The sequence below is a fragment of the Struthio camelus genome, chromosome 19 (genome assembly GCF_040807025.1).
Source record: "Struthio camelus isolate bStrCam1 chromosome 19, bStrCam1.hap1, whole genome shotgun sequence".
Classification (NCBI taxonomy): Eukaryota; Metazoa; Chordata; class Aves; order Struthioniformes; family Struthionidae; genus Struthio; species Struthio camelus.
In genome coordinates, this window is record NC_090960.1 from 6,818,572 (window position 1) to 6,832,511 (window position 13,940).

The 13,940-nt window shown below is 42.6% G+C and overlaps 2 protein-coding genes across 8 annotated transcripts in view; one reads left to right on the forward strand and one right to left on the reverse strand.

Annotated features, from left to right (window-relative positions):
* LOC104146729 (uncharacterized) overlaps positions 1 to 8,132 on the reverse strand; it is a 41,966-nt gene extending 33,834 nt beyond the window's left edge. For 3 of the 6 annotated variants that reach the window (XR_011135475.1, XR_011135474.1, XR_011135473.1), the window contains exons 1-2: positions 7,908 to 8,132; positions 7,530 to 7,616 (exon numbers count right to left, since the gene is read on the reverse strand). The gene's annotated coding sequence lies outside the window, so the exon portion shown is untranslated. Of the gene's footprint in view, positions 1 to 7,529; positions 7,617 to 7,907 lie in introns of those variants that run through there. The other 3 variants (XR_011135476.1, XM_068913572.1, XM_068913573.1) reach the window with 1 other exon arrangement.
* The window catches only part of CA10 (carbonic anhydrase 10), a 215,888-nt gene continuing 210,041 nt past the window's right edge, over positions 8,094 to 13,940 (forward strand). The window contains exons 1-2 of one of the 2 annotated variants that reach the window (XM_068913571.1): positions 8,363 to 8,488; positions 8,747 to 8,834. In XM_068913571.1, coding sequence (XP_068769672.1) covers positions 8,774 to 8,834 — 61 coding nt within the window. In that variant the 5' untranslated portion in view covers positions 8,363 to 8,488; positions 8,747 to 8,773. Of the gene's footprint in view, positions 8,835 to 13,940 lie in introns of both variants that reach the window. The other variant, XM_009678896.2, reaches the window with a different exon arrangement.

The window sequence follows — 13,940 nt, forward strand, 5'->3', positions numbered from 1 at the left end:
GTCTGTTTTAAGCACATGAATAATTCCATTTGCTGAATTACTTTTGTGATGAAAGTTAACCAGCTGGCAAAAGCCTGAATTGGGGCTTGATTCCAAAGGAAATCTGTTAAAAAAAATCAAAGGGTGAAACTTCCATTCACTTTAATGGAAACGAGCTCAGGCCCATAATGGATGCTTTATGGACGTTCTCAACATGCAAAAAATAGCAGGAACCAGCATCCAGTGATAAGATGAGTGTATTAATCTCTGTTTTCACAATATTCCTATTAACTGATTTTGCCTAAAAATACTCCAGAAGTGAGGTATTTTCCTGCAGAATAAACGTCTGTTTAAAGAAAACCTTGATTATGAAACATAGCAAGTCTAGAAAGAGACAGGAATGATGCTACCTACTAAACGTGTTTCCTCTTTCTTTTTAACTGCTATTAATAATTTCAGAAAAATATGGCAATGCATTCCCCAGAAAAAACAAAATGGTTCATACATTGATACAGAAAAATAGTGAATAGAAAGAGACAGCAATTTTAACAGGATTGTGTCTCACTGTCCTAAACAGTATCCACCCAAAGAAGTTGGGGAACACGACTTCTCGACATACATGCATTAGGTTAAAGCACAAAGCTCAGGAGAGAACAACTCCTATTGAGCTCCAGCTCTTCTTGCTGGGCAGTCAAGTGGGAAATGATGTATGCTCAGAGTTGACCTCTTTTCTACCAAGTGCAGTGGTGGAAAATCTTAACACAATGGGAAAAGTCCTCCCATGAGTCGATACCTGTTGCTTCCCAGTGGGAGCACAAGTTTTCACCTCGATCCACTCCAAGGGTAGCACAGCCTGAAAATTAAAAAGGTAGTTTCCTTGGCTCACACACATATGTATTATCAATCTGATACTGCAATTACCATTACTCTATCTGGCATAAGAAATTACATTAAAAAGGCAGCAGGTGACAATTGCCTTTAAAAATCTGGAATAAGCAACCAGTAAGATCCATATCAGAATCATTTTCAAGATGTGTTCTTTGCTTTTAGTTTGAGATGACTAAGAATCTTCAATATCAAAAAATGCATATTGCTTTTGATCTTTTAATTAATTCAGACTTGCAAGAGAAAAGGATGGAGGCAGGAAAATAGAATGCAAAAAGTTCTCTTTCTTGCTTTGTAGCTACGACAGGTAGCTTTAGAAATAGTCAGAAACATACGATGACGTGCTGAGGTGCACGAGGGCAGCTTCAGATCCCTTTTACCAGACAAAGTTGCTTTGGATGTGGCAAAACGGTCTTGTATGGCGTCTGGGACAACATATACCTGCAAGCAGTGTTCTGAGCCATCCCACCTGGGGTGGTTAGGCAAGTGTGTAGCTAAGGGCAGGGGATACAGAAGAGGCATCAGTATAGCCCAAATACCCCTGCTTGCCAGAATGACCCTGCTGGACCATTGGGAGTCTGGCACAACTTACAGCAGCCCATAGTGCCTTTGGATTTTGTCAAATCCAAGAGCTGGAGTAAAAGAATGTCCCTTGTCATCATCCACTGCTCTTGGACTACATTGCAGTCAGTTACCACAATAACACTGGAAATCCTCTTTGCCGATCTTTTAAATTATTTTTAACAGCCAAGTTCAATGATATACTCCCCAGCTGTAGGGAGCTCTGAATATTACAAGGACTGCAATCACTGCACCACCTGAAGTCAATTTTATCTGGAGATTTTGAAACCAGCAAAAAAACCCAGCTTTCCCAGTGGGCGTGAAGCAGCCAAGACTCCCAAAGCACGTACTGAGAACTGCAAGATAACACAATGCTTTAAACACTTTTGTGACTAATTTCTCACTTCCAGAAAAACTAAATGACTGCAGTTTAAATTTGTCTTTTTGAATTAAAAGAATGTTATTTCACAAATATTTGATGTCTTAACACTATTTGCTGGAGTTCAGACATGAAAAAGGGATTTGGACTGAAAGTAAGTCTTTATGATAATTAATAGACTGACTCACAGAAAAAAACATTATTGACTTAATAGTTAACTGTCAGTCATTTTCCTTGTTCCTTTGCTGGGGATGTTTTTAAATTTAAATACATTGCATCATTATCTTTACCAGTAAAATGTAAATTCAATCTCAATTTTGATAAAGACTATCCTGTATTGATATTCAGGAAAAGAATTACCTTAACATCCTTAGCACTGATGGATTCTTAGAAGCTACATTTTTATGATGATGATATGTTAAATTTTTTATCAATTCCCTTAGTGAGGTCAGCACCATTTATAAACACTAGAGATACCCTCAGAAAATACAAGAAAGCGTGGAAGTAACAATATGGGAACCAGAAGCACTAGAAATTAAACAGCAATATTATTTCTCAGTATTTATAGTTACACTCTCAGCAACTCACCCATTGCTAGTGGCTTTCTAACAATAACTTGCTTAGCTTCTGAATTAAGAAAGCACTTAAGAACATTTGACATTTAAGTGGGGCTACCTAAATGCTTAAAATGAGACACATGACTATGAGCACAGGCAGAGACAAGTAGGGAATCACTGCAGGCAGCAGACTGCTGATGAGGATGAAACCCCGGCAGTGCGGAAGTGGCTCCTTTGAGCCCCATCCTCCGGGGCTACCTTGGTCCCTCAATGCAACAGGCCAGGTCCCACACTGCAGCAGAGGGGCTTGGGCACTTCTGAGCTATTTTCTTCTTACTCTTGAGGTGGCAAAAGTCATTAGTGTCTTACTGGCAGTAAGAAATTATTTAACCTGATTCTACTGAACTACTTGTGGAATCGAGGCCTATTCTATAAATGCAAGAAAAGGAGATACAGGAAGCTTGTCCAAAACCATAGAGCCAATGCTGGTATGATCAGAACTATAAATTCTTTTCTTTTCCCACACTTATTCCCTGAGATTAGAGTAGCTTATACAGGAAATAAATAGGTACCGAAGACTTAAGTAGATAGATTTTGATTAACTAATTTAAAAAGAAATAGGTATGCATTTCTTTATTATAGCTTTCAAATGTTTACATAGAATGCACAGAATTTTTCTGGTAGGTCTTGGCAGTTCATTATGGTATTTTATTTCCTTGTTGGCAACTTACTTGGAATTTGCACTACAAGACATTCAAATATACAGTCTAAACACAAAAGTCTCTTTTGTCTTACTTCTACAAACAATTCAGTTAGTTGTAAGAACTACTAGTGCAAATTCAACTTTGAACATAAGCTTGATTATAGAATAAACTTTAGACAAAAAGGGGCACTGACATATTTATGTGACATCTGATAGCAAGTTCAATGCCATCACTGTGATGGTTTATTCCAGACAACCACTTTCATTTCAGTGGCGATTAGGGCCCAGTTCTGGTAAAGTTCCCTGAACTGGACACTAAGAGACGGCTGATGATCCTCAAATTCTTATTTGGACTTGGAGACCCTTGAGCTTTCTTTAGCCTGAGTGAACTGCAGTGCTGGCCCCTTCTTTGATTTTGATTTAACATTGATTCTAGTCTATGCTTACATCCTAGCCTGCTCCCAGTGGCAATTCAGAAGCTGACTCGCCACTTCTTCCACCGTACCTGCCATGGGGCCAACAACCTCTAGGGCAGGGGAAAGCAGTTAGAGCAGTAACTGTTCCAGCTTTGCCAGCTTAATTGCAGGAAACATGCCAGAAGCTTCAGACAGCTTAAATAGCAGGTCTTTGCGATCTGACTTATTTTGACAGAAATGGGCTAGGGAGCGCACAGGCAAGCTGCTCTACCAGATCAGTGGGAACCTTCAGCAGTGCAGCAGTGAGGAGTGGCAGCAACCTCCCCATCAACACAGCACGTGCCACAGTTCATCCCATTTTGCTCAGAAGTTGCCCAGCTTAAAAGTAATTTCTACAACTGATCTTTTCTAATCCAAGCTCATTTTGAGTAAAATAAGTCAAAATGCCAGTCTGCTAGCTCCTCTGAGAACGTGAACATCTTTATGTCCTTTACTGATTTGGAATACATTATTATGTAAGTACTTTTTGAACTTTCTTGGCATAGCTAAAACACAAAGTCTTTCTCTGTAGCTCTGGAGTGAAGAAATTAGGTGTCCAGCATGTAACTAATATGTTAGGTACTCTTAAGCTCTGGTGGAAATCCCAGCCACAGCTTCTAGATATTAAAATATTCACAATTAATACATATGAATATTCTTCAGAAACCTATCTAAAAACACTTTGCACTCATTTTTAGCTCTAGGCACATGAGTAGTCCATTGACTTCAAGAGCTTAAAGGCTGGCAAGATTAGATTTGAGAAGTTTAGCCAACTGTACAAATATGAGCGAAAATCAAATAAATGCAGTAAATATCAAAACCCTTCATTTTAGTGAGCTACAGAAGGAGTTTTGAATGGAAACTCATTCAATAAAAGATTGATGCCACAGCCAGTATTTTTGTCTATTTTGAACTTAAAACTACATCAATGTACACAAGAGTTATGTTCTGCTTTATAACACCTTTTGCTTCTATCCCAAATATGCTATACCATACTATACTATATGCTATATAATAGCACTGCTATACATAGTACAATATAATACTATATTGAAACATTTCCCCCAGGATCAAATACAATTGCGCTAAATTCTGCAGTAAGAGTCTGATCCAAAACTCACTGAAGTCCGCAGAAATATTCCAATTGATTTCACTGGCGTTTGGAATAGGCCCATATTGACATCCCTTCAACTTTATTGAACCAAGTTTTCCTGTGTAGCTGCAGCAGCCAATGTGGCCGTACTGACTTCAAAACCAGACTTTAGGTCACTAACAGTCAAATAGCATCACAGCAAGTACATGATAGCAGAATGAAATCATTATTATTTCTCTAGATAAAAAAAGTACATTTTCTCAGCTCACTAATATATTTTCCAAGTAAGAAAAACTTTCAGCTTTCCTTTGACCCCTCATAAATGTGTCAGTCTGATTCACAAATTACTTATTTATCCCAGCATAAGGTTTGCATGAGGAGGATAAACAGACCACACTAAAATGATGCACAAATATTAATATATTTGGGATTTTTGGCTACCTGATACCAGCCAACATCGACCGCCTATCTTTCCCCGGTATGTAATTTTTGTTTTTCAGCTGGACCATGCACATCTTATTTTACAAATAAAAAGATGCACTGTATGTCTACCGATTTAATCACGTACGCACTGAGTAGGCAATCTTATTCAGCACAATCTCTTGAGGATATTCCTGCTGCTAAACTCATACTAAGGTTTCACTGACATCAACAGGAATTAAACATGAGCTTTCTGCATCGGATTTGGCATTCTCGCTTGTCACCAACCTGATTCCTCATTGGCTTAATGGACAATACACCCTTTATTCAACACATCATTTCAATATGGACATTGGGAGAAAGGCTTGTCTTTCACATCTATGCTTGATCCTGTATGTTTCTTACTTGCTTCCATTTTCCCATATACAATGCCATAATTTCAAGGAGACTAGTTTAGGAACAAGGTTGTCTGCATAAACATGAGCATAAAAAGAAGGACCTTCATGGGTTTATCATGTTCTGGATCGGGATGTTCTTTTAAGAAATGAGTTGGGAAAGCCCCAAAGAAAATTTACAGCCAAATCCATGGAAAATATTCTGCTATTTAACTAAAAGAATTTAGTAAACATCAATGGGAACATTTACTGAGCATTCCCCAACGCACTCTTACACATGTCTAGACTGCAGATAGAAGATGGCACTCATTCCTTTCATAACCCAAAAAGTAGGAATTACTAACCTGGTTTTAAAAAAGGCATACAGATGAACGTTGAATATGCTATTTTTCATCATTCTGAAAACATAGAACACTCAATAAACAAGGTCTCAGGTTCAATAGTAATTATTTCTTCTGCTGATTTGAGGCTTCATTTGATAACACAATCCTAAAGGAATGATTTGGAAAGGCTCCCTGCAGTCCTTATTTCATTAACTTTTCATGAACCAGATGCAAATCATATTTCAGCCTCTTTAAAAATCTATACTAGTTTGGTGCTTCTGGACAACTCATTCGGTGCCTAGAGGCATATCTACACAATGGCATACCAGATTAATGCCTGCTTGCCCATAGGCTGCCTTAGTTTCCCAAATCCTATGCATCTTTTACCAAAAAGGGATAATTCTCAACTGCTTAAACTTATCTCTTCAAATTGCACCCTGCTTCCTGCAATTCTATTAAGGAATGAAAAGTCTCTTGCTTCCCAGTCCCACTGTTTACTGAAAATTCATCAAGAATTACTGGAATTCTTTAAGCCAGGTCGTTTGTCCCTAAAGGCCTGAATGAGGGTGCCTCATGCACAGCCTCACTTAGCTGCTCTCATTGGGCAGACAACGGCAATTAGTTTGTTAAAATCCTGAGTCTCTATAAACCATCACAAGGGATAGAGTAAATATCAGCAGTGACTGCTGCAATGCAAGGAGCACTTACACTACTCAGAGAACCAGCAAAACGAATGCAAGAAATCACATTGACTACTGAGTGCCTGCAGTCCCGTTCTTCCTTTCAAATCCTGATGATTTTGTCCCATCCAGTTGCTTTGAAGCACTTAAGAAACCTGATCTACCGCAATTAAATACTGGCAGGATGACTCGAAACCTATCACTCCTACTCATTTCTCAGAGACGATGCAAATAACAACCTATCCTGTGGTTTGCTCTCATAAAGATCCTCTGCTTCCCCATTCAGAGATCCACATGTCCTCATTTTGCTAGCATCCAGGCAACGGTGCATTTTACAAGCATGTCCTGGGCTGGAGCACTCTTTATAAACCTGCCTGCTTGTATGCAGTCTATCATGCATGCATCCCCAGCTGGAGTATTTCTGATGTGACCTCTGCCTACCTGGGATGTCCCTTTGTAACCCCAAGCCTCCCTCCCGCTGCCCCTTCCCTCTCCGCGGCAGCGCGAAGCGACGGCAGCCGCCGCAGCGCGGGCAGGATGCACCTTTCCGCACCTGCCCCGAGCCGGCATCTTCGCTTGCAGCCCGAAGCGCCTGCCCCCTCCCTTCTGCCTGCCCCACCGAGCCGCTCGGGGGTGTCCCCTCGCCGCCCGCCCGCCGTGCCTCCCCGAGTCCGCCACCCTCCTCCGCCGACCGCGAGCAGCAGCCTCTCCCCGAGCCAGGTGCACCTCTTTCCTAAAAAAGAGGATGCACGCTCGAAACAAAGTGAGAAGCAGCTTTTGGAGGCGTCGAAGCGCACAGACACCGAGGGGGCAGCGCGGCCGGGAACCCCACCCCGTACCCCCGGCCGGCCCGGGCCCGCCGCCGCCGCCGCCCGCCCAGGCGCCGCCTCCGCGGCGCAGCGCCCGCCCGCCCGCCCGTCCGCCCGCTCCGCGCCCGTGCGCGCCGCCGCGCCGACCCCCGCCGTGCCCGGCGCTGCCGCCCGCCGCCGGCTCGCGGCACCCCGCAGCAGAGTCGCCTCCGCGGGGGGATGGCGAAATAGGCGCCATTAAGGGAGGGGGCGGGAGGGGGGGAAGCCGAGGAGCTATGAGACCTCCTTACACTTAGCGGAGGGGTAGGCGGCTGCGGCGGCGAGCTTGACCTCGATTTGTTTTTGGGACTGCAGGCAGCAGTGGCCAATCCGATGAGCTGAAAAACAAAAAACAAAACAAAACAAAAAAAAGGCAGGAGGAATTTGGGGTAAGTAGGAGATTGCCCCGAAGCAGAGAAGGCTTATTTAGCCGGGGGAGGGGTTGGTCGCTGCAGAAGTACGCTGGATTCGGGAATGCAATTAAGCATGCATCGCAATGCAAGTATTCCGCTAACTCTTGGCTGTATCATTTTGCTGCCCTTCCTACCACCAAGCCTGCGAGAAGTTTTTTTTTTTTTTTCTCTCCTTGCTGTTTAAATAAGTTTTAAAATACGATCGCGCATCAGCACCCTTAGCAAAGCCGGCCGCCGACTACACGCAAGCCCCCGCTGCTTGCAAACTCTGGACTTGTGCAATCCGGATTGTGAGGGCGGGGGGAGGGAGGGACGGACGGCGAGAGCCTGTTTGATCCCGCACCGCGGCCGGGGCGTTTGCGCGCAGCGAGTGCTGCGGGGCCGGGCCGGGCAGCGCGGAGCTGCGCGGGGCGGCGGCGGCGGCGGCGGCGGAGCGGCCATCCCGGCCGGGGAAGGGCCGCTCCGTGCGCGGGGCAAGGACGACCCCTGCAGTCGCCTGGCGGAAAGCCGGCTCGGCTCGCCGGGGATTGCAGAAAGCCCGGCAGGGCTGGAGAGAGCCGGCTGCTACGTGCTGCGCTCAGCGCCGCGGAGGTGCGGTGCCAGGCAGGGGGGCCAGGGCGTTGCAGCGGGTATTAATCTCTTTCCGCTCATTTTGTAGCAGCAGGAGAGGAGCCCCCTCCCGCCGCCGCCTCCCTCCCCGGGCATGCTGGCGCGGCCCCGCTGAGACGGGCAGAGTTTGGGGTTAACTTGCATCTGGCCGCCCTGGAATAGAGACTCTCCGGACCGGATCAGTTGGGGTTTGTTGTCTATGTCTTGTTGGGAAATCTGGTGGATTTTTTTCTCACTGGTGGAGGAAGAACCTGGTGCTGGCGGTTGGCTTCTTGGTCTTTTTTGGAGGGCGAAGGAAGGGAAGGGATCTCGCTTGAGCCGTGCAGAGAGAGAGCTTGGACATGTGTTGTCAGCACATCTGGGGAATACAGTCTGCAAGCCCGAAAGGAAATTTGCTGGGATCGTTCAAACTGCGATATTGATCTTTGTTATTTTTTTTCGCCGAGGGATGCACTTGGCATGAGAATCGGAGGATGGAAATTGTTTGGGAGGTGCTTTTCCTTCTGCAAGCGAATTTCATCGTCTGCATTTCAGGTACGCAGCTAGCACAGAAAGGGGGGCAGAGGGGAGAAATACCATATCAGGTCCCCAGGCTTCCCTTTAGCAGGGAAATAAGAGGTACAGGTAAACCCGAATCAAAACAGTGGTTGAAAAATGTATGCATAATAATGTTGTGAGCGGATCATGACTGAATGTAAGAGCCACCAATTCCCCCCCCCACACACACACACCTTTATTCCAGTACCTGTTTAGTAATTATGATACATTGGTTGCAATAAATAACCACAGGGTACTGATTAAGCAGATGCTTATAATTCCTAATGTACTCTGATTGTGATAATTAATCCCAACATTGCAGTAATCCCAGCGTTTCGTGGCTCCTAAAGTTCTTAAACTCTGCTGATCTGTGGGTCTTAAAAGGGTTGCAGTTCACAGGCTGATTTGTCATGTTCTGATGCCACATTTCAGGGACTGCAAAGAGAGGAATGACAGAATCCTCTAAAGACCGTGCCTCTGCTTTTAAAAGGAGATTTGCCGGGGCTGTGCTCCGAAAATGAATTAAAAAAAAAAAAAAAGCCCCATCCAAAGAACTCCACGATGGCTGGGATTCTGGCTTTAGGCTTTTCATTTTAAGGTTGCAAAGATCTCTCTCCCCTCCAGTAGGTAGAAGTCAGGTAATTTCATTTGTCACCAGAGCTTGTCCAATTAATGAATAGGCACGGCCGGGTGTCTAGCGTAAAGGATTGGAACAATTTATTCTTGGGGAAAACACTCCTTTCTACTGCAGAAGTCCTGGCTGTCTTGTTAATTTGTCATGTCAGTCATGCTGGAATAATTACGTTGCAGGAGCAGTAGTGGGGAGGTGGCCGGTTTTCTAGTTTGGGACACTTCAGGAAGCCCCACGGGGATGCAGGCTGCCTGCGTCTCCTGCTGCTCCAGTTCTCTGCAGGCTGCTCCTGCCCTCGAGTCGTTGCATAAGTCTAGATATGGGAACGCAAGCAGCACCAGGAATGGCTCTGTGGTGGGTGCAAGGTCCTGGGGGCTCCTCAGCTGGAATATGCTTAGGGAGAGTGAGCTCCTAAGCTCCCTGGAGACCATGCAGAGCTTGGCTTGAGCCAGCTCCTCAGCGCCCAGCTTGCAGCACCCGCAGCGTCTCACAGTGGCAGTGCCTGTCCCCACTGTGCTTTCTGCAGCAGCTCCAGACTGATCTACCCTTACAACCTTTGCACTGGCATCACTTGTCCTGACATTTGGCGTGGCAGCATCTGTGTCGACTTGCATTGTCCGCACTTGCCCCCAAATTTTTTATTTTCCTGAGCTGATAGTGTTCGTGCCAGCCCACTGAATATGTCAGCTCTTCTTTTATCCCCATGAACTGGTACCATCTGCCAGCAGGCACCCAGGTGATGCTGGCGGCACCCCAAGCTGACCTTCCACTTGTGCCCACCAGAATAATTCATTCTCTTTAGAACAGCAAAACCTGCTGCCTCTTGTCATTTAAATCTCACACTTATCTGTTTAGCTCAGCATGATAAGCCACCTGTCCAGCTCTCTTCAAATTAGGTACATCTCTAAGTACCACAGTGAGAATGGAAAAATGAAGCCCATCATTTTCTTGGCTATTCTGACAGTAATATCTTGAGACAGAAAGAAGCTGTCTCATTCTGTGCAGGTCCTTATGCCATGTATTTAGCTGCCAGTGTTTCCTAATCTTCCCCCCTCCTTCCTCCTCTTCAGAAATTGGAACCTAAGCATCTGAAACTGATAGAGGGATCAATCCTGCAGGGGCTCTCCTGGCTCTCCGTCTCCCTCTAGCACTAAGAACAGCCTGATATCAATCTCCTCTTCTTTTTCCTTTCCTTTTTCCTTTCCTTTTTCCTTTCCTTTTTCCTTTCCTTTCCTTTTTCCTTTCCTTTCCTTTTCTAAAGTGAATAAGTGAATAGTGGGATGCTTTTGCTGCATGGTTAAAGCTGTGGTTTCAAATAATTTGTCTTAACCACATAGAGGATGTGTGCATTCATGTAGCCTTTGGTTTCCTTTTTCTTTCTTCCTAGGGATGTTTATTTTTTCAGGAATCGTTAGTCATCTTGATAAAAGGGATTTAGATTTGTAGATATCTGACTGGCACTAATGCTTTGTATCTTTTCTCTGTCATCCTTTTTACACTATGTTTTGTAGCATATTATCTAGCTATGATGTCTGGCTAACAGTTGAAGTATGAGAAAGTGTGGCAGAAAGCCTGTTAAGGTTTGCCTCAACTTAACACTGGATTCCAGAAACTGCATATTTTTTGCACTTTAGCACTGGTCATTCATTCAACGTGTTACTTACTAACGGAGGTACATTACTGCAGACTACAGAAAAATGAATTAAGGAATGATGTAATGTTCTTTTTTTTCTTTTTTGGCAAGTCATTTGTTTCAGCAATGAAGATGCAAGACTGTGCTTTTCTTTGCATGGATCTTTCCTGAACATTAGCAAAGACTTGATTCAGCGTGTATTTAAATCTGTGCTGGTCTTCCCACTAATTTCAGTGAGAATTGGATTAGGGCCTTCTAAGGGCTGCTGTTCAAAGCATGATGTCAGTCACTGAATCGAATAGACTATTAACGAGATGCTTATGACTAGATTATCACTATTAGCAAACTTATTTATTAAAGACAGGTTCAATGTTATGTTACACTGTCCTTTGCTATGCATTTACATTACATATTGAAATATAGATTGTGCTGAATGTAGACCTTCATTCACTTATGCTGCGTTTCTTAATTAAATTGAATAATGAAGTTCTAACAGATAATTGGCTTTTTGGTATAACTTACGTGCATGAATTTTTGTGACATATAATGTTAATTTTGATAGCATCTTAAGAGTGCTTAGTATATGGAAAGTAATTTCATCTGTAAAAAGAGGCATATATATTTAATAAATTATTTTATACCTAAAATATTTTTCATTGGCCAGTTACCTGTGTGTAAGTTAGATTGCTTGGTTTGGAAGAAATGGTACTGAGATACAGGATTAATTTCTTTTTTCAATTATTGGCCCACGTATTTGGGAAATAATTTCTATTTCTTTCTGTGTGAACTTTGTAAACTGAATATTTTTGTCCTCTTGGCATACTGAATGAAGGCTTGTGCTACTTGAAATTGTTTGTTTGAAAGGAGAATCTAGTTTTCTTGTACAAATGCAGATGAGAAATAAGAACAGACTGAAGGACTAAGAAAACAATTTCTGCACTTTAGAAAGAAATGAAAGCACTCTTTTTCCTACAAAATCATGGCGCATATTGAGTTACAGTCTCTGAGAAAAAACAGTCGTGATTTATATTACGATTTTAAAGATTTTGTTTCTTTTAATGATACATACTACAGTACAGAAAGAACACAGGGTACTGGAAGTAAAGATATCCCATAGATAGGATGCTAAAATAAGAACCCTCTGGTTACTGTTCTTTTGACAATGCATATAATCATGACAACGGGCTTACTTTGTTGTACAGAAAGAGGATTATACTTGTTGATACGATGTCCAAAATTTCCTTTCAGGGTAAGAATACCCACCAAAGATTAATTAGCATTAATGTTCTCAGCTGCAGATGGGATGTTCTTGATCCCATAATGGCTGCCACATTTACTTGCATAGACATTTGTATAAGCTATGTGGGTTTTTTTTTTGTGATTTTAGATACTAGCAATCAATTTCAAGAAAAAAATCAAGATGTTATTTTCAAACCCTTTCCAGATGTTTCATTTAAATAAGGAAATGCTACTGCTGTATGCATTGATTAAGAAGATTTCTATGTACATTTTCTGTTAATCCATCAACAAAGTGATTTATAGAACCTGCATATTCAACATCCTCATGGCTTCCTATGAACTGATATATTGCCTCCTACTATCTTGGCTTATAGGAACTAGTATGGATGAAATTCATAGAAGCCCTACAGAACTCTTAGCATTTGAAAGTATTCTTATCCTTTGCCATTGTCCTCAAGTCATGTAGGGCCATATCCTGTTTATGGTGTAACTTCTTTGGTCTATTTGGCTGCACACAGAGGTCATAAATCATGTATTGTGAACAACAGCATCAAGAGATACTGACATGATATCAAGAAACTCATGCGTATCAAGGAATTCCTGTGTATTGAACATGCGATGTAGCATCTCCTGGAACTGAGGACTAGGGTTGTATGTGGAGCACAGTTATGCTTCATTTTCCGTCTTGCTGCTTCTGCAGTCTCTGAGCTCTTATTACCTGGCATAACACAGAGATGTCCTATAGGAACTCTAAATTATGCTGAGGCTTGAATTAGCCTTGAATTAGCCTGTTGAATTATGATCTGTAAGGTCTGATAACTCTTCTTCTCTTAACCATTAGTACAATCTGAGGTAATTCAAGCTAGCGTAAGTAGTGTTCTAGAAAAGAATATCAACGCTCTAATGTCCTTTAGTAACTATCACTGAATGGTTCATTGTATTTTTGGACAAAAATGTTAAGATCAAGTTAATTATTCTCAAATAATGTCACAGAAACAGCTTTTTCTGGCAGTTTTGTTAAGTAAGGAATGTAATATCCTAGAGGAAAGAATTATTCATAGCACAGATGTATGTGAGAGAAAAGTAATCACTACGAACATAGGAAGGTATAACATGTAGCCTGGTATACTTGGTGACTAAGAGCTTCTGGCATCCAATCCCTTATAGTATTCTTTTTTTCTTGGTCCCATCCCTACAGCTTCATATGTGTGGGCAAACCTTCAGGCCTGTATGGAGTTTGTTGATGTTACTGAAAATCCACGTGGACTCAAATCCTCCTGCTCACATTCAAACACAGGATGGAGGCCATATGTTGGATCCAAAGACTCCCGGTTTCTTAGCACTTGAATGCTTTCTCACTTGAGAGATGTTGCCGCCTTTTCAGAAGGTGTGAAGATGTTTCTGCTCTAAAATTTTATGGAAATAGCCTCATAGTCTCCTATAAATATCTACTTTACTTTTTTGTGTGTGTCCTGTATTTTTCATCATTCTATTTTTATTGTTAATTTTACAGCTAGAACGTGACCAGATAGGCACTAAAGTGCCAAAACAACAAACATTTTTAGCTTATGTAAAGGTAGTAGAAGGGAATGTTTATGAA